Below are 20,241 nucleotides of genomic sequence, written 5' to 3'. Positions count from 1 at the left end.
ACTACGGTACATTGAACTTCTCAGCATCTTGCCTCACACAGCCCAGCACTTGTTTTGTTCTCTCTGAAGACACTTCTGCTCCTCAGGTGAAATCTGGGAGCACCAGCTTGAGAGGCTGCCGTCTACAGGGGCAGATGGGGCCACGGACCAAACTAGTGCACAACCTACTTGCAGCCTCAGATCTGGGGTAAGCTACTTACCAACAGCAGGTAAGCAGTAAAGGGTGATTTCGGCCAACAGAAACCTTGGAATAACTTGCCTTTTTGCCTCTAGGTCCTTGCTTTTCTTCTTGTTCAGTCTAAACTGTGAATGTCCTGCCTGTCTCTTGCCCTTCGGGCCAAGGGCTTCTCAGGACAACACACCCAGCCCCTGCTGCCCTCGGGGTCTGGGTTCATTAAGCCTCAGGGGGAAAGGCAGGTGCTTTTCTTCTCAGCAGAAAGAGAGCTTACAGGTTCTAGCTGCCCACATCCAACCCCTTCTGCTACCCATTCAAAAACCAAAGCGATGATGCAGTTCAAGCTGGGCTCTTCCAACACTGACAGATGGCCTCATCCAGCGAGCCAGAGACATTCTTGTGCAGAGCCTTTGGCCCGAGCAATTTGGCTGCTAAGACCACAGTGTGAGCATGGTACTGAGCCTTTAAAAATGAGGGAGAAGGTGACAAGCTTATCTTAGCTCAATAGCCATAAACAGCAATGCCAAGATTTGCAAATTAATAAAAAGCCAACAGCATTACAGATAAATGTATTTTAATTAGGATTAAATACTATCTCAAGGTATCTTGAAATCGCACTTGTACTGTACTAATGAACAGCCAGAGGCAATAAAAAAAAGTCTGAAAACGTAAAAGTTCTAACATCCAACACAGGACAGTAAGTGCTGCCATTTAAAGCGACAAACACCGCTCCCAAGAACAAATATTCTTAGAGGAAAAAGTTGTAACATTTTTGTATGGACAAAAAAAAATGTAAATTGAAGACCAGAAGAAATATATTAGTGCCTGCCTTTTTAAAAGGTGTTTGGTGGTTGGGTTTTTTTTGTTTCTTTTTTTGTGGTTTTTTTTTACATTAAATACAGTTTCCTTTAAAAGCAAGGTACTTTCTAAAGTCATGGTTTATATACTGTATGTACACAAGAGCAGAACATTGTACAGTGTTTTTGGATAAAGCAGCACTAACTAGCTATAAGCTGGTACGGTGTTGCTGAACCAAAAGCAAGATGACAAGTTAAGCACTCTAGGAGAAGTATCTCCACGGTTGGTATGAGAAAAGTAAAAGTATCATGTATGTACAAACTGATTATTCAAACAAATCCCGCAAACTCAACATCATTTGCCATGAAACTGCACATGCTGCAGCTAATCAATGGAAGTCTTACTGCAAGAGCTGATCTGAGACCCAAAGTAACCCTTTCCTTTCAGTAACAAAGTGCATTACCCATGCAGAGAGCACTTGCACAAGTCATTATTGCAACACATCACCCCTGGGCCCCGGGGGGTGTGGATTCTTACTGCAGCCTCAAGCCAAGTAGCCACCTGCGTTTTTTTTCACTATACAAAATACAAAATGCCCCAACCAAACCATATGAAACTGAGATTAAAGCTACGTTAAGTATCTGTATGTGCACTCTGCCTTTCTGCTGACAGTTACAAATTAAAGCAGAAAGTTCACACCCCAGTATCACCAGTTCAGACTAAAATGGAGTGGCAGTGATTTCTGCAATTAGTGCAACATTAACTCCTATATTTTATCAAAGTGACTTACTGCTCTTCAAATGCACAACGTGCTTATTCAGGTCTTACAAAAACAAACCAGAACGCTGTGCAGAAAACTGGTTTCAAGCCTGTAGACTTCTTTTTCTTAAAGTCTACCCCATTAAAAACCCATCAAACTCAGAAATAGTTTGCGCCCCTGGTTCTAAGTCAATTGCATCAAAAAATGACTTTTTTTATTTTAGGGTTAGCAGTGGGGCAGAGATTAAGGTTCTTCTTGTAACATACACTTTTAATTGTCATTCAGTTTACACCTTCAGAAGTTATTTGCTGTACTCTCAAAATGCTGATCATCCTTGTCTTAGACACTACACTGGTTTAAGGAACTGAATGTTTCTTTGATGAGGACAGAAGTGAGACAACTTGTTTCTAAACTGCATCAACTTAAAGTTTCAAGTTTTAATGGTGTAAAAAAATCTGACATTCAATTACAGTTAAGAGAAACTTGCTACACAGCAAACTGCATCCAAATCTACCAGTTATTGATGGGACCTTTAAATTAACCATTAACAAGTTATTCAAAGCATCCAGACCTGGAAACATCAGATCACCCAGCCAGTGAACCAGCAACTCCCTCCCCCTTTTTCATGAGACTCTAACAAATGCAACTGATGTGACCTTAGCACTGGAGCCAATGACTTCCATTGGTTAACTCCAATCCCCAAATAGGTTAGGGAGATCCTGTGTTAAGCCCAATGCAATATGCATTAGTGTCATGGAGCAGGAAGATCCCAGTGTCTACTTGTTAAAAGTTCACACAAACCATACAGATACAGACAGGATAAAACACAGACTCAAAAGGATCCATTATGCTTGAAGAAAATTCCAAATAAAATGACATCTTCTGCACAGCCCAGCCTCAGACACAGCCACACCTTTATCTAGTATAATAAACTCTGTAGTAAACTGTTTTTGACCTCCATAGAGAGTAAGAGTTGTCAAATTTAAGAAGATAAACTCCTCTCCCTGGGTACTGGTGGCTGCCAGCATACACTTCTTCATGACAGTCTCGTCTGTACACAGGCACTATTTCATCTAGCTGAGGCTTGTTGGCATTCTTTTTGGCTTTTTCTTCACTGCTAGTATTTTCTACAAGAGAAAAGAAGGATGTCAGTTAATATGGGTGGCCGCTTTATGAGAGAAAGTCAGACTGATCTACAGTGGACAAGGCACCCTTTGTTAGTTTAGAAATCAGGTGGGTCGAAGGGATTCATACCAAGGCTGTGGCTAAAGCACCCAGAAGCACGATCACTTTACTGTAATTTATACAGCTTGATATTAAAACTCACCACATCCATCTCTCCAGGAAAGCTGGGTCAGTCTGTAGAGATGCCAAGCTCTAGTTTTCAGTAACATATTACCCCACACTGTCTGCTACTGATCTGACATACTTACTACTAGAGATTAGTTAGTAGTAATTCCCAGAAAGCCACTGCTTTCTGTATCAGGGCAGCTCCTTCTAAGCAAATCACATGCTCACTGCAAAACACTTTTTGTGATGGTTTGCTAGACTCCCCCGCAGGCAAAGGTTGTGACCCGTGTCCCAGCCACTGACAGTATTGCTCTTTGAAGCTGTTTTGCTGAAGCCTCAAGGAAACTTCCTCCCTAGAAAAATCTCATGAACAGCAGGGTAGGATTTTTCTTAAGGTTTTCAGTGTGCACATCCACTGTGCTTTATTATGGCACAGGTTTCAGTCCAGCTTACTGAGTAGTTGACTTAGGAAAAGGATTTCCCCAGACTCAACTCCTTGAACCTATCTCTGATCAAAGGAGGTGACTGAAGGTACTTTCAGAACTGCACTTCCTATTCAAAACTGAAAGCATGCTTCCAGCTAAATGTAAGCCAGGGAAGCCAGGAAATTACACAAGACAATCAGCTGGGGTTTTCCCTCACAGCAAACTCTGACAGTTTATATAAATCAGCATGCTTACCTTCCTCTTCCTCCTCATCATCACTGGATTCACTGACATGCACACTGACAGCAGTATTAGGGGAGTCTGTCCATTCAAAATACACCCCAAAACCAATGTCATAATTGTCTGTAGCAAACTCCCAAAAGAGGTAAGACCCCTCTTCATGAGTTGGTACTCTGACTGTAACCACTTCTCCTCGGCCCACTGTGATCACAGAGTCTGCATCCTGACGGATTTTTTCCTTGAAGTCTTTTATCTGGGGTCGTGTCCACATTGATGGGGCAGCTATCACTGGAACAGAATCTGCAGAGATGGGAGGAAATATTCCAGTTAGGGGTTTTTTTCAGTTATTTATGCTGGATACTTAAGCGTGCCTTGGGAGCATTTGAGGACCACAAGCATCAGAATTGCTTCCAAGTAATTTTTTTTAACTGAAGAAGCAGGTTTCAACACTGAAAATGTGTATGAAATGCAGTGCAAATTTAGTTATAAAACTACTAAATGCTACCAGTTCCCCCATCAGTCACATTTAAACCAACAGTGCTTACACAGAAAAGACTCAGAAGACAGATGTACTGCCACAGGTGACGGGTTTATATCACACAGAACTCTTCACTGAAAGGATCTTTAATCAGTTTTAACCTGAGTTCACGTAAGATTGAACATATTTCTGCCCAGAACAGCTTTTGTGCTAGAACTTTTATATTACTTTCCTTGAAGTTCAGAGTGAAAGGAGGTTCTGGATCAGCTCTGCTGAAATACTTTTGTTGCTTCCTCTTCCCCTCCCCTCCCAAAGCTGTTTTGCCTATACAGTATTGCTCTGCCTTGAGAGACAGCAGACCCAGGAATCAAACCTAGCTTTTCCATAGCCCAACGAAGGCAAGCAAAGAACCACAGTAACCATGCTTAAGACATCTGAATCATAAGAAGGGCTTTTGCTATTTATTTTTAATTAAGAAGTCTAGCTAGTCCTACCTTTTGGTCCATTTTCCAGTGCTTCTTCCAAAGCCTCTGGATCCAACTCTTTTTCGGGGCTGTCTGCATGTGCACTGGCCTGCCCATTAATAGATGGGGTGTCCCCTGGGGCAGGTGTATTCACCTTGGATGCAGTAGTCAGAGGTGCTCCTGTCGCTGCCACCACTGCCTCCTGCTGCTTTTGTAAGGCTGCCTAAAATGACAGAAATTAAGTCAAGGAAAGCCAAACCCTCACAAGATGTCAGTTTTATACCTTCCAGCAGAAGGTATAAAGACAACTTAAAAGAAAAAATCTCCCCCTGCACCCCACAAGGGGGCTTGACTCAAAAGATAGAAGCAGCACACATTAACCAGTGAGAATAACATCTACTTTTTATCAAGGGAAGCAAAGCCACTTTGTTCTAGACTGGTGGATACAATCTGAACAACAACAACAAAAAAATCAAATTAATTAGGGTACACACAATAAACTCCTGCATGTAACTGTGGAAGTTTTGCATTCCTATAACATATATTCCTAATAATAACAACGAGATTTTGATGAACAAATGGATTATAGGTATCCTGCAGAAGCATGAAGAAAATACAGTCAAACATTAGTTAAATTTAAAATCTGAGCACTCGTATAGATGCTGTCCAGATCCATTTTCTACTACAGCAGTTCTACTACATCACTGAAAGTGATGAGAACTTTTCTAAAACCTTATTGCATACAGCCTTTCCAAAACTAACTGCATCACAAGCTGATCTGTGAGTGACCATGGGAGAACAGTACTTTGTAACTGCACCAACAGATCCCAATGCAGCTGTCTCACAGGCATCCACACAGAAAGCATTCCTCAGAAGTGTTACAGAAGCTACGTGAGTCTTCAGGGGAGTCCAAAGTTGACTTAGATAATTTTAGCTCTGTTACATGCTTCTTTTTCATGTTTTCCTCTGCATGAGTTGCCCAAGTAGAGATTTGAAAGATCAGCTTCATTGCCTGGCAGGATTATTTTGTAAGCCATTATAAAGGAAAGGCTGTTTCACCTGGGTTTTGGAGGGCATTAGGTCTTCTGTGCATAGAAAGCAGCCAGCCATGATCTAAAAGAGCAGTGTTAACAGCACTGGAAAAATCTGGCAGGAGCTTCTCCTACACCTCAGCCTCAAAGGAGCAGCATCAACTACAGAAGACATCAAGCCCAAGTCTGATGAAGCTGTAGCTTTTGCTTACCACTGTGACACCAAAGCATTGGTACCAAGGGCTTATTAGTCTTCAAGAGCAACTAGAACAGGGCAGAGACTCTCTGCCCTTTCTATACCACTTGAACTCCATCAAATCATGGCTTGGCTTGGAAGGGAGCTTTAATCATCATCTAGTTCCAAACACTCTGCCATGGGAAGGGACACCTTCCACTAGATAAGGCTGCTCAAAGCTCCATCAAACCTGGCCCTTAACAGTTCAAAGGACAGGCCTCCCACAGCTCCTCTGGGCAACCTGTGCCAGTGTCTGACCACCCACACTGTAAAAAAATATAAGTTCTTCCTTATGTTCAATCTAGACCTACACTCTCTCACACCAAAACCTTTGTCCCTTGTCATGTCACTACAGACCCTGGTAAAAAGGTCTTTTTTCATGTTTCTGATAAGCCCCTTTAGACACTGAAAGCCTGCAGTGAGGTTTTCCCAGAGCCTTCTTTTCTTCAGGCTGAACAACCCCAGCTATCTCAGCCTGTCTCCTCAGCAGAGGTGCTTCAGCCCTCTGAGCATCTTCTTGGTCCTCCTGTTGACCTGCTCCAACTGGATCACGTTCTTCTTATGTCAGAGACCCTAGAGCTGGATGCAGCATTCCAGGGTGGGGGTCTCATGCGAGCAGATTAGACCAGGGAGAATCATCTCTGTCCCTCAACCTTCTAACTACATTTGTTTTTATGCATCCCAGGATATGATTGGCTTTCTGGGCTGCAGTTAAGTTCTGGATAGGAACTGCATTGCCAGTTCATATCCAGTGTTTCATTCACCAGTCCATCTCTGCAGGACTGCTCTCAATCCATTCACCCCCAAGTTTGTACTGATATTGGAAAGTGCCTTGAACAGACCCAGGTGCAGGGCCTTGTTGAACTTCATGAGGTTCATACGGCTTCCTTCCTTGAACACTTCTTTGCTGAGGGCATCAGCCTCAAAAAAATGCAAATGACTTAACAGGAAATTAATTACTGTATTTTAAGTCCTTAGCTCAAGAATAGACCTCAGGTTGGCAGTTACAGTCAGTCCTCCCACCCAATTCACAAGCAGCTTATTGCAGGCAAGCAACTTCATCAGACACTGATGTCAGACAATAGATGCAAAAGGAGAGAGAAGTCAGGAGAGCTCGAGCTGGCAGGGAGGAGCAATCTCAAACCCAGTAGTCATGCATCAGTGCTGCATGCTCAGCTGGAAACATAGGGCTGAACAAAGCCTGCTGCTCTGCACAGATCTTCATACCTACAGGGAGAGTCACCTGAGTAGGTCTGTTCATGCTCAGATGCACTGGTATGTACCCCCATTAAATTATATACACACCACTGATGCTGCAGCAGAGCGTTTCACATTTGATCTCCAATAATAATAATACTGGACCAAGTCATTAGTAAAGACTGCTTAGAATTTTCTTAATTAACAGCTGCTTCAGAAAACTACTCGAAAAGATCAAATAAAGGGGCTTTGGTGTTTGAATCTGAAGCAGTATTAGTCACTAGCACAGTAGCTTTCCTTGCAGCAATTATCTTTTCAAGGAGATAGCAGTCAAGGCAACACCTCCCAGTGACAGCCTGGGACACAAAATCCGAGTTTCTCTCTCAGTTGGTCAGCCATACCTGTTGCTGTGCGAGCTGGACTTGATACAACTGCTGCATGTACTGCTGATAATGCTGTTCCTGGAGCTGCCGAATCAGGATCTGCTGCTGCTCATAGTTGCCCGGATACTGCTGGGCTGCGTATTGCTGGAACTGAATGGCAGTCTGGGAGTTCAGCGCTGCCATTATCTGCTGCCTGGATTGGTGGGAGGAGAGTAGCAGATTACAAGCAGCTGAGGGTAATGGGGAAATCCCTGTATTTAAATGACTTAAGTGGCCTCAAAGACAGTTAATTCTGTTCCTGCAAAACCCAATTAAAATAAATCTACATAACAGAGCAGTGCCCAGATCTGATGCAAATGTGAATTTTGCCTGAAAAATATGCTGAGAATATACAGAAGGAAGCAACAAATTCTACCTGATGTTTGGAAACATCAAACATTAAAACAACAAGACCTCTTACATAATTCTAAATCTGTAGTCTGATAAAGAGGTAAAGATACAAAAAAACACATGGCTACATTTCTCCATCAAGTAAAAGAAAAAATTCACATGTGGCTCTTCCAGAAAACATCCTTCTAGCGGACCTACAAATATTGATAAGAACAAAACTGCTGTGGTACAGCATGCCAATGCTTTTTGGTAAGTCTAAGAAAAGCATACCACATGACTATCTTAATTTCCCCGGCAGTATGCAAACAGGTATGAAAAACATGACTGACAGTGGACTAATTCAGGAACAAAAAAAAAAAAAATAATGCTGCCAGCGAGGGCACCTGCACCTCCAGTAAACTCAACATCTGAAACTTTAGGAACACATGCATAACTTATGTGCAGACTCAGTTCTGATCCTCTCCCTAAAAGATTAATAGAAACTATAGAGTAAACTACTAGCTAGATCCAGGGTTTGTCTCACATGTTACATCCATCAGTAACCAGCTATCAATGTTTCAGAGGAAGAAAGAAGTATAACACAAATGCAGAAGTAATTTTTTCCTTCCCACTCATTTTCAATCCTAAAGAGCAAGATTTAATACTTTTCAGCAAACTATGACCAGTTTAGATACACTTGGTCGGTACATAAGTATCCACATTCCTTTTCTGTCTGAATTCTTTGTCTCTGTAACCTTCTACAACCACTTAATACACAACTCTTATTCCTGTAAAAATCCCTCTTAGCTTCAAGGCATACCACACTTCTTGTTACTTAGCATTGTGCAACACTTTTTATTAGATCTGTTAATCTGTGTCTCTTTTTTACACTCTTCTGGCTCTCACCATGTTACACCAACAGTAAAACTTGTGGATTAATTATTTGCTCCCTTCTCAAACCCACTACATAGCAAGTACAGGATCTACTTCAGAGACACCCCCTGCAAAGACATTTTTATTATGGAAAATGACTGCTGACTGATGTGGAACAGCTTTACTGCTCCCTTAAATATTAAATGTGCAAAGCCAGATCCACGTTTTCAGCATCTGCATGTGATGGGAACAATGACATATAACTAGAGCTTATATTCCAAGTAAACAATTTAATTCAGGCTACAAACAGTGATTAAGTGCATTTGAATGTGAATTCTGTACTCCCTGAACTGCAGTTATCCGATTTCCAAGGCTCTGCCTTCTGTGACAAGTTAAGAAACTTTCAAGTCACAGTTCAAACAACACTTCCAGCTGGACACAGGTCTGCTCAGCTGAGTGCAGCATTAATCATTTAAGAAGCAGAACCACAAGTTTTCATGAGGTTCAGCCCTTGAACCCCAAAACCTCCAGAGCTTCTCTTTAAGCAAAGCTTCTCTGGTACTTTCATCTGAGAAAGCTGCATACAATAACACATTAGGATAATTTTTTTCTGCAAACTCTGCCCCTCCTAACCAAGGATGCAAATGCCACTGCCAGGCTCGAGTGCTCTGACCTTTAGCAAAACCATTTAAACAGATACAATTGTCTCAAGTGCAATGCAGTTATTTTAAGTGTTGTTTGCTTCTGCTACTCACTTCTGTTGTTCCATCCGAAGTCGTTCCTCCTCTATTCTCCTCCTCTCTTCTTCTTCCCTTCTCAGTCTTTCCTCTTCTTCTCGCCTACGCTTTTCTTCTTCTTTTTGTAAACGCTCACGCTCCTCCTCTTCACGCCGCCTTCGTTCTTCCTCTTCTCTTCTGCAACATCCACTCAATAAGCTATTTCAGCATTCCTACAGTCCTAGGATGAGTTATTTTCAACATGCTGTAGCCTGCTTTTTGCCTGCCCAATAAGGCTTTTTGGGTGGTATGATCTCCTCCCACTTAAACTGGCCTGGAGAAGCGTCTTATTGGACACATGAAGAAAACAAATTATTGTACAGTTTTACCGTGCTCAGCAGCATGACAGAGGTAAATCCTGTGTCACAATTTGATATTCATGCTAACCTATTACTATGCCATCTGTAGCAGAGGGCAGTAGAAAAAATTGCCTGAGAACCTTATAAACACATCTTCCAAGCTTTAGCACATGTTGAATAATGATGTGGATACTATAGTTTAACAACCACATGACATATAAGCAATAATAAGACAGCCTTTGTCAAGTTGCTAACCCATAGTAGGAGTTTAAAACACCTGACAATTCAGTCCACAGAAATCGGGACAGACATTTTGTGAAGCATCTCTACTTAAGCAGATGACAGTATCAGCAAAATTTTTATAATTCCTTATATTTCAGCTGTCTTCACCTCAGAAACAATTATTCATTTCTGACAAAGTAAAAAGGTTAAAAGAGATCAAATGGCACCACGGCCACCTAAACTTCAAGTATTTATCTTCCTAAGATAACTTCAGCCTAGGCCAGCTGTGATACTCTCTGCAAGTGAAGAGTTACACAATATACACCGACACCAAAGCACTCAAATGTTACCTTCTCTTTTCTTGTTCTTCTTTCTCTATCTTGTGGGAAGTGACATACGTTGAAAACAAGTGGCAGCACCTATGTAGGAGCTTGACAAATTCTGTCATAGCTTTTTGCTTTGACATGTTTCCAAGAGCAGCCCATTCCTTCCTGAGAAAAAGAGAGAAATCACCTGAAATAACACAAGACTCAACTCTTTTCACATCATTAGTAAACTGAGAACACAGCAAAGAAAAAGAAGTTGGAAGACCAGGGACCAAACCTGATCACATGCAGTTTCAGAGAACCAACAACTTTTCCCCAAAGACAGTACTGCCTGCATCAGAACAAGTCTTTCAAATAGACCTAACTCAGTTTTTACCTTGAATTCTGAACTATTTCAAAAAACTTCCCAGCTACAAGTGAATCTGATGTATTTTTTTACCCTTCTTGTACTCTAGTGCGTGGAAAAAATAAGTATACACTTTCCTGAATGAACAAACATGGTAACAACTATTGATTACAGCGCTCCAGTTAGCTAAAAGCAACAGTTTGGTTCTTCCTAAGGAAAGCTATATCCATTTGTCCAAAAGCAGTGCACTGGGTCCACCCCAGAGAAGCCACTGCTGTGTTGCACATTGCCTTCACACGAGAAATAGCAACAATGAACATGAGGAGTGCAGCCCGAACTGCAAGCAATGCCAGAGACACACCTGAGACTGCCCAGAGCTCATAAAAAATTTACTCAGTGTGAATGATGCATCAGGTGTCTAATTTCAGAAATTATCTTTGATATTAGGACAAGCTATGGTGAATGCTCCTACCACTGGCAAAAGGTTTGGCCTGCTGTAACCCTGGCATGGAGTAAGGATGAAACATGGGCCTGCACGTTAATGCAGCCTTAAACTGCTATGAGAAACTGGACTGTCTGCACAGCAGCATCTCCTAATGCGGCTGAAAAAACCCATCTGTTAGTTCCTGTACTCAACTGTGACTCAAGATTTCTAAGATGTATTTGAAGAGGCCACTTGCACTTTCCATTAGCATACACACACACTGAGATAACCCACACACTTGTACTCTTCTTGCAGAAACTGGATGATGTTATCTTCAGACAGGAAATGCAGAGTTAAGACCAACAAAAGCACCAGCCCTTTTACCTTCTATCATTCCCCAGCACATCAAAGAATCCAACTTCAGGGCAAGTGTCAGGGTTGTAAGGTCCCAGCAGAACCTGCTTGTGCAGTGCCACAAGTTTGAGCTTTTCTTCATACGTTGGATGAAAGGCTTTGCCATCTTTTTCTGTAGGAAAAAAAAGAAAATTTCACTGTTGTGATTCATTGATTAAATACAGGAGAGGAAAGAGGATTTTGTATAACCATTACCATAATTTCCTCCATAAAAAAAGAATAAGTAAGTCAAGTCACAAAAGGTTAAACAAATTACGACAGTTCTATTCAAATAAAATATAGATCTGTCTAGAAGAAATATATCCATTTCAGCTGCTAAAACTTCATTGTGAAATGTTTTTCCTCATACTATCTACATGTTTTCATCATACTATCTACAGTCAATCTTAGCTAATAAGTTACCACAAATATTTATGTTAATTTGTTGAACATTGTACCATATAGATCTACATCTCTGAAACATTTAAAAACCCTAACTGAATTCAAGTGTGTCTGCCAAGTCTCCTCTAGAGTGGATAGGAAGGATTCTCCACAAGAAAAGATGTGATGTTAACTTTATAGATTGCTCTCCTTTTGCTCTTCACATCAATGAAAGCAGAACAACCAAGGTGGAAGGCAAGCAAAACTGCATAGACAAAAAATCAGACTTAAGGAAAGTTCTCCTTGAGGGAATTTGATTGCTGCACTTTGCCAAGGCAGCTGGAATAGCCTATCACAATGAAAAACCTTAGAGCTGACTCCATCAGCATCAACATGTACAGAGAGCTCTGGATGTAAGAATAAGGCAACATAAGCCTGAATGTATTCCAGTGGCTCCTTCTGAAGTATTCCAGGTTAGATCCCAGTGCACATTTACGGGTACGAAGAGTCTGGTATTGATTTAAAAATGATATATGAATTAGTCAGATAGGATTTACCTCAGCACATTTAAACTGTCAAAACAAATCACAGAAACAGCACTGCTATATGCAGCTACACTGCTCATTAAAAAAAGACATTTGTCTTGAACAAGAAAACAAATAAATAAGCATCATCTCCTTTTGGAAGGGCTGAAATGAGGAAGCTATTACCAGAGGTAAGCGATAGTCACTTCATGACTGTAGTGCTCTCCGTGTAGTCAGGAGCTGGAGGCAGAGCTGCCACTAGTTTCCAGTTCTTCTTTGGAGCAAGTTGTTTACAGCCCCAAACTGAACAGTCCACACCTAAATTTCACAGCTGACACGTATTGCAAAATTGCTTGCCTGATGCTTGGGAACAGAGGTATGAACAGGAAACAAAGCAAATCTTAGAACAAGAGAGGATGGAAAATACCTCTACTTACAGCTTATCAAGAAACTGAGAACACATACTTCTGGAAATCAGAAACAATCCCAGAGGGAAAGTGTGTACAGGTCACAGCAAGAAGCTCTATTTTTGACAGAGAAAGTTCAGTACGTTATTGGACTTACTCAGTTAAAACATCACAAGGAACACGTATGCCACTTGTTTTGAAGCCAGAATCAAATTATTAGGAAGGCAAACATTTAGTTACTTATTATCAATTCCTAGAGGTCCACATCACTCTTGCAGAATCTGAAGTATTTGCTCTTGTTCCAGTGTCCCACAACCTTACAGCAAATATAGCTTCCAGCCTCAAAAACAGAAGCCTTTCTCCACAAAAATATCTATTTCCAAAAATAGCTGGAGAGATATCTCCAGCTATATCTAGTGGAGAAGGGAGGATATAAAAACTGAACCAGAGTCTACTCAGTGGTACACAGTGAAAGGACAAGAGGCAGTTGACACAAACCGAAATATAGGAAATGCCACTTAAGCATTTTTGTTGGGGGTTTTTGGTTGGTTGATTTGAGGGGCTTTTGTTGTTGTTGTTTTTGTTGGGGTATTTTTTAATATCTTGTTTTGATTTTTAACTGAGAGTGATCAAGCATTGGAACCCACTGTCCAGAGTTTTTAAGTCTCCATGATAGCAGATATTCAAGACCCAAATGGAGACAGTCCCACGAAGCCTGATCTGAAACAGGAGGGCTAAACCTGACAATCCCCAGCAGCCCCTTCCCACCCCAAGTCTGTGATCCTTAAGAGATTCAAATTACTACATGCTGGTAAGCTCTCTCCATGGGTCTCGAGTCTCCTGCTCTCAGGCCTCCCAAAGAGCCCTTTGGCTTTTCCTCAATTCTTCACACTTCACATTTAACTCGGAATTTACTCATTAGGTAACAAGCACTTCCATTAGCCTCAATAAACAGCACGTGCTTTGAAATAATACTTAATATCCTGGGGCACTGTGCTAAAAAGCATGTCAATTGACAAGGGCACTAAACTGAAATTTTGCCAGACTTCTGAGCAAAGTATGATTCTCAAGGGGTCCCTATAGCATAGTTTACCTTGGACAACCTGTGTACCTACAGCTGTCTGCCAAAAAACATAGCTGTTTGATGTACTAGACTCCTGCCTAAGCCAGATAACTTCATCAGTATTTGAACTCACTTCTGAAGAGAATTAGAGTGAAAAACCCCATAATTTCCCATGCTACGCACAGCACATCTGCATTTTCACAGAACAGAGAAGTCAGACCTCATGCCCTAATTACTGAGAGAAGCCAAAATCTGCATTTATGAAGAATGGTGACCCAAGGGAAGAACAACAAACAAGTTAAATAAGAGAGGAAAACAGACAGATGAGAAAAGTATGAGAGGCATTCAGTGACTTGTAGATAATGCAGATTAGAAGCAAATTATCAGAAAAACACTTGGAGCCAGTCAGACAGTGAAGTTGTACACTAGTTATTTTTCAGTTGAATTCTTCAGCATGAACCACGCTGCATAATCATCCCAAAGATTTGGAATTGCTGCTGTTTAACTGAACCAGAGGATCTGAACTCATCTGCAGAGTCGAATACGCCAAAAAAGTGCATTAAGTGTGTCCAGACAAGTAGAACTGCCAAATTTATTCAAGCATCCGTGAACGTACCACTTAAGTAGGCATTACCCACACACCTAACACAGCTGTCAGGAAGCTGAAGCTCTAGGGAACACACTGAGAAATCCAAAGGATGTGTGTGCACAGCAGTAATACAGCAACTATACAACGCTCCCTACACCACTGGTATGTCTGACCCAAGAGGGCCTGAGAGAGGCTCAGCCTGCAAACACAACAGAAAGATCAAGCTGCTCTAGTAATGAGAGGCTGGTAACAGGGGTTTATGTCACTATGTGGCACTGTATTATTGACATGAATTGACAAAAGCCCACAAATTTAGACTCAAAGGAATTTAAGAACTATGCTTAAGAGACTGTATTGTGCAAGACACTGTTACTCGTGTGTAAATTCTGATTTTTTTTCCCCCTGTAAGAAACATGGCACAACGTACTGCACCTCCTTCTCCAACTTCACCCACTCTAAACACCTAATTCCCGTGGGATGGCATTAGGTCAAGTCATCTAGAAGAAGCCAGAAAAGTTTGTGCAATGTGATTTTTCACCTCAGCTCTTAAAAGCAGAAGTAACATACGTTAATTCTATTCACTTGCAAAGTTTTAATGAGCAAGACCAAAACTGAGAAGTGCGAGGACTGAACTGCTCCTGCAGATCCCAGTAAGCTCTTACACTCCTAATTCTCTTCTCCTAAAGGTGTCCTGCCTCACCAGAAGAATTACCAACCAGCCCTTCCAATTAAACTTGATCAAAACTCACCTCCGCAAATGTAGATAAGTTATAGGGGTTTTCATATTTTGAAAACAAGAGCCTACTTAACTTAAGAATTACAATCATGCCATCAAATTAGTGCTCAAAAAAGAGGTCAAACAATTAATTCAGAATGATGTTCTGCTGAGGTTGAAGATGCATTCTTGTTAGGATAAGAGGAAATAACTTGAGCAGTCAAAGAAAACTGGAGTACTTAACATTCCAGGAAAGCTTCTAGATACCAAAATGATATGGTTTGTGTACTGTCTACTCAGATGTGTTGCACTGCAAATCACTTCAGACAGTGCATGAACACTTCAGGGACTGTCATATATTGAAGGTTGGGTGCAATGGTATTTCAATGACAGGATGTGGAAAACAACAACGCCAGGCTGATCCTGGAAGATATTTGCTGGCAGAATTATGCAAGCCACTGTCTCCTACTGCAGGACACAACTTACATCTTGAACAGGCTGCCTTCACTGGCATAGCTTGCACCAGCTCAACAAGCAGAATAATCCATCAGAGACACTTGTACTCTGCCAGCTGCCCCAGGGCTCACAATTACAGACAGTCCTAGAGACAAAGAAATACACAACGACTGTAACATGACTGTGTTCTCCACTGTACACTGGATCCAGCACAGTGAAGCAGCTTCTTAATGGCAGCCAAAACACTGGTCGACCTGCACTAGGCTCTACGGAGCAGTAAGGGAAAGAGTGTATAAGGAAAAGAAGGCTCTGGTTTCCCATAGAAAAATGGACAGGAACACTATTACCATCTATTTTCTACGTCTCTGTTCTTCTGAAAAGCTCTCTTCACAAGCCATTATGAATGCTAAGAAAAAGTAGTGCACATCTCCTGCATAGCCTAAGGCCTGACAGTGGAAGTGACACAGGGTCAAGCGTTTTAGATCTGCTTTAGATCTGTCTCTATCAGAGACAGAATAAAGTAGCTCTTGAGTCTCTCCAGTATCCTACCCTAGTTCAGTTGCATTTTGCACGTTGTTTGTGTCCCTCCCTCCCTGTCCTGTCTTTGAGCAATTCTGTTCCCTGCAATATGCCACCACAGGCAAGTGTCAGCAGTCATTGTAATAGGCAAATGCAAAGTATTTTGATCACATTCAACTTTTCTAGGAAGAAAGTGTATCATGAGTTACAGACAACTCCGTCTGCACACTGAAGCAGAAAGGAAGCTCCTTAACTAGAGATTGCTGCTTACCCCTTGACCTCACACAGGCCTCCTCTGGCATCCCGACCCAAGATCCTTCCATCCCAATCACCATAGTTAAACCACATACCATCATTCTCCCAAAACTAATACTGCTCCTAGTCACTTGTTTATTCCATGGAAGTTTTTCAGAGCCACCTCTATCTCCAAATCAGCACAGTTTTAGAAGAATGACGATGAACAAGGTCTCAGCTTTGACATATTAACATCGTGGAATCTTCAGATGCCTCATATGTTGCTACTGGAAGTACAGGAGGAATCCATATTTGCTCCTTGGCATGTACAAGGCTGCTAAACAAGCGTGCCCACTCCCACAGTTGTTTTGACAGCGGATGCATGAAAATCATTTGGAAACGAGACCAATTATTTTCGGAGCTGTGCAGATATAGAACAAGCTGGCAGAATCAGTAACTCAAGTATTACAAGCTCCTGTAACTCACCATCACATCTATAAATAAAAATCCTCGTGTTACGTCACTTTCAGGAAAAAAGTTACAGATGAAATGATGGGCAATGACTTTGTGTGAGTTACTCCAGCCATAAGGATAGAGAAATAAGGTCTTTATTGGAAAGTCTGACAACTCAGTACAATGTGGAAAATTCTCCTCTTTTAAATAAAACCATGAGTTACAAGAAATTGCAGAAGGCTAAAAAAGAAGCAGCAGTATGTCGAAACATGTTGATATTTAGTTTTGATTAAAAGGAGAGCAACGAAAAAAACCACTGCTGAGACAAGACAGTGCAAGGAACTGGAACCTACACACAAGTAACACTACACTGACTTTTCACCGCCCAAGAGGAGATAAACTTGAGTATAAATTCCACTAAAACATGTGATATAATAGATACATATTACTTATCTACATAGCAATGATGCAGATAAACTCACGGTGTGTAATTTTTATACTGTAAATACAGGTTCCAGTAGAATATTCAGCCTAAGACAGAGTAAGACCACAGTTGACTGAGACAAGGAATTTGCTGCTGCAGAGATGTTTCTTTCTCCATCATGTTTTAAGAAAAAACACTCATTAAACCAAACCAGTATTTTTCTAAGCAACTCGTTTTACAGAAAGAAAAAAAGAGACAGAAGGTACAATGCTTCCTGATAACCAGTCGTAGCAGCTTCTGATACAAAGGAGAAATAAATTTTTTAAAAAAAAACACAAGATTTTAGGATCTCTTCTGGGTTTTTATACAGCTTAAAAAAGTAATATCTCTGTATATTAGCATGCTAACAAAATGCTTTGTGGAAGGGCATTAGAACAGGGTCAAAGAACCAGGGCTCAAGAAACTGCTTAAAGCCTTACATGCTCCAAACAACTCAAGCAATGTGAAGAAAACAGACAACTTCGTCCTTCCAGCAGAGTTTCCACCTGCCAGCAATGCTTCCCCTCAGAAGAGAGAGCCTTTCTGGGAGGTCATCTAACAACTGACTGCCGCAAGACTGACCTTTCCAAGTACAGAGCTGTCTTCCCTAGTGCAGGCGTGTCGCCGGACACCCTGCTCTGCACCCCACATGAAGCAGCAGCTGCCTGAAATCCTGTGGAGCGACACATCACTCAACGTGCTGAACACAGTGCTACAGCAAACACAGCTCTTCTCTAAACCACACAGCTGATTTTCTTCTCCTAAAGAAACCAAGAGTGGCAAGGTACCTCTGCCTTCCTGCAGATGCAAACCTGGATACAGGGAATCCCAGGAAAAACGCTCCAGGTCTACACCGGGGGTATTTCACTGCTGCCTCGCGCAGCTGCCCGCGGGAGTCATGAGGGCAAACTGAATCAATTAGGTCGGAAAAGACCTCTCAGATCATCGAGTCCAACCTATGGTCGAACACCACCATGTCAAGCAGAGCACGGCATCAAGTGCCACCTCCAGTCTTTCCTTAAACACCTCCAGGGAGGCTGACTCCCCCACCTCCCTGGGCAGTACATTCTAACGTTTAATCACCGTTTCTGTAAAGAAATTCTTCCTGATGTCTAACCTAAACCTCCCCGGCCGCAGCTAAAGACTACGTCCTCGCGTCCTGAAGCAGCAAAGCCAGCCCTGGAGCTGGCATCCTGCGGAGACGGCCCGACACCTCCCGCCGGGATCCCGGCTGCCAGCAGACGCGGCACCGCTCAAAGCGAGCGCTCCTCGCCCACGTCTGCGAGCTGTGCCTTCCCCCTGCCACCAGCAAGGACCTCTGTAGCTCCGTTTTTAGGTCGGGCGCTGCAATCCCCCGGCACTGCCCTGCCGGCCCCGCGGCCCGGGGCAGCCTCTCCCGGCTCTTCTGCCGCCGCCCGCCTCGGCTCGCGTCCCGAGGAACAAGGAAAAGCGCATCCCCAGGAGCCGCCTCCGACGCCGGGACATGCTGCTCGCCCCTCGCCCGGCACACCGAGTCCCCCCTCTGCGCCCCGCAGTCCGGCCCGGGCGATGCCGCCCGAGGCTGCCCCGGGCCCGGTGGCTCCCCCGGCCCGTGCCGGGGCTGAGGGGCCAGGCTGGGGCGGGGCTCACCTTTGAAGAAGCGCAGAGCCAGCCCGTACAGCTCCTCCAGCGCGAAGCCCCAGCTCCGCTCCAGGCTCAGCGCCGCCTCCTCCGCCGCCTCGCCGCCGGCCTCCGCCGCGCCGGGAGCACCGGGGCCCGGCCGGCCTCGCCCCGCCGCCGGCTCGCCCTGCGCCGGCCGCGCTTCGCAGGGCGGCACCTCGGCGTTGGGGCTCAGCGTCAGCCCGTCCACCGAGACCTCGAGCCGGTCCGAGCTCAGCACCGCCGCCATCCTCCGCCGCCTCCCGCCCGCCCTCCGCCTCCTGCTCCGCTGCGGCGGCCACGTCCCGACTTCCCGTCCCCTCCGACCCGGATCTTCCGGGACCGCCCGCGGCCCCGCCCCGCGCGGCCCCGCTCCCGGGGCACGGGAAGCCCCCCGGCGTGGGGCTGGAAGTGAGCTCGTCCCCTTCCCTCGGGGTCACTGCCCTCACCAGCAGTTTGGGGAGCTGCCGGCACCCATCCACAGGCCTTCGCCCCCTGCAGATCCGGGGTGACAGCAGTGTCCTGGGGGAGCCGCCGCTGGACGCTTTGTCAGTGCTTTTGGGTTGCTCAGTAGAAGGGATAATGATTTTTCGGCAGCGTTATGTCGCAGACTGAAAGTATAGGAAAGACAAGGAGCTACTGGAGCGGGTCCAGCGAAGGGCCACAAAGATGATTAGGGGTCTGTAGCATCTCTCGTGAGTGAGCTGGACCTGTTTAGTCGAGAGAAGATGGAGAGAGGATCTCATTAATGCATATAATATCGCAAAGGCGGGTGCCAGGAGGATGGTGCCAGACTCTTTTCAGTGGTGCCCAGCGACAGAACAAGGAGACATAACCATGAACTAAAACACGAAGTTCCACCTCAACATGAGGAAGAACTTCTTTACATTGAGGGTGGCAGAGCACTGGGACAGACTGCCCAGGGAGGCTGGGGAGTCTCCCTCTCTGGAGATGTTCACAACCCACCTGGATGAGCTCCTATCACCTGCTCTAGGTCACCGTGCCTTGGCAGGGAGTTTGGACTGGATGATCTCCAGAGGTCCCTTCAAACCCGAATTATTCTGTTATCCTGTTATGTCACAGACTGAAATCCTTTTGCTCCAGCAAGAAGGTGGTGTGGGGTCTGTCGCTGACCTCTCTTCCTCCTCTTCCAGGAATCGTGCTTCAGGCCTCACACGGGAAAGGAAAGAAATGAGCTAGAGAAGGGAAAAAAGAGCACAAGGCAATTACTTCTCCAAGAGCTGTATCTGCAATTAGCTCACTCCCTTGTGACCATGAAACACCACTCACAATAC

At 43.7% G+C, this 20,241-nt stretch overlaps 1 protein-coding gene across 1 annotated transcript; it reads right to left on the bottom strand.

The window, feature by feature from the left end:
- Nucleotides 1-732: 732 nt before the first annotated feature.
- On the bottom strand, nucleotides 733-19,210 carry ACBD3 (acyl-CoA binding domain containing 3). The gene is made up of 8 exons (XM_027659338.1): nucleotides 18,938-19,210; nucleotides 11,496-11,637; nucleotides 10,366-10,506; nucleotides 9,474-9,632; nucleotides 7,495-7,669; nucleotides 4,661-4,853; nucleotides 3,704-3,988; nucleotides 733-2,860 (listed from the first exon to the last, which is right to left on the bottom strand). The coding sequence occupies exons 1-8, from the start codon at nucleotides 19,194-19,196 to the stop codon at nucleotides 2,649-2,651; spliced, it is 1,566 nt and encodes a 521-aa protein (XP_027515139.1). The 5' UTR covers nucleotides 19,197-19,210; the 3' UTR covers nucleotides 733-2,648.
- Nucleotides 19,211-20,241: the final 1,031 nt, after the last annotated feature.

The sequence above is a fragment of the Corapipo altera genome, unplaced genomic scaffold, assembly GCF_003945725.1.
Source record: "Corapipo altera isolate COAL_440 unplaced genomic scaffold, ASM394572v1 48, whole genome shotgun sequence".
NCBI classification, from domain to species: domain Eukaryota; kingdom Metazoa; phylum Chordata; class Aves; order Passeriformes; family Pipridae; genus Corapipo; species Corapipo altera.
This window is presented reverse-complemented; position numbering and strand designations above follow the sequence as displayed.

Bases quoted from the DNA above. Each gene is read 5' to 3' on its own strand.
- ACBD3 (XM_027659338.1), bottom strand. From the start codon at position 19,196: ATGGCGGCGGTGCTGAGCTCGGACCGGCTCGAGGTCTCGGTGGACGGG. The intron at 7,670-9,473 runs GTGAGTAGCAGA...CCACCAATCCAG, and splicing joins CTTCGGATGGAACAACAGAA to GCAGCAGATAATGGCAGCGC. The intron at 4,854-7,494 runs GTATGGCTGACC...CTGTCATTTTAG, and splicing joins TCCAGCTCGCACAGCAACAG to GCAGCCTTACAAAAGCAGCA.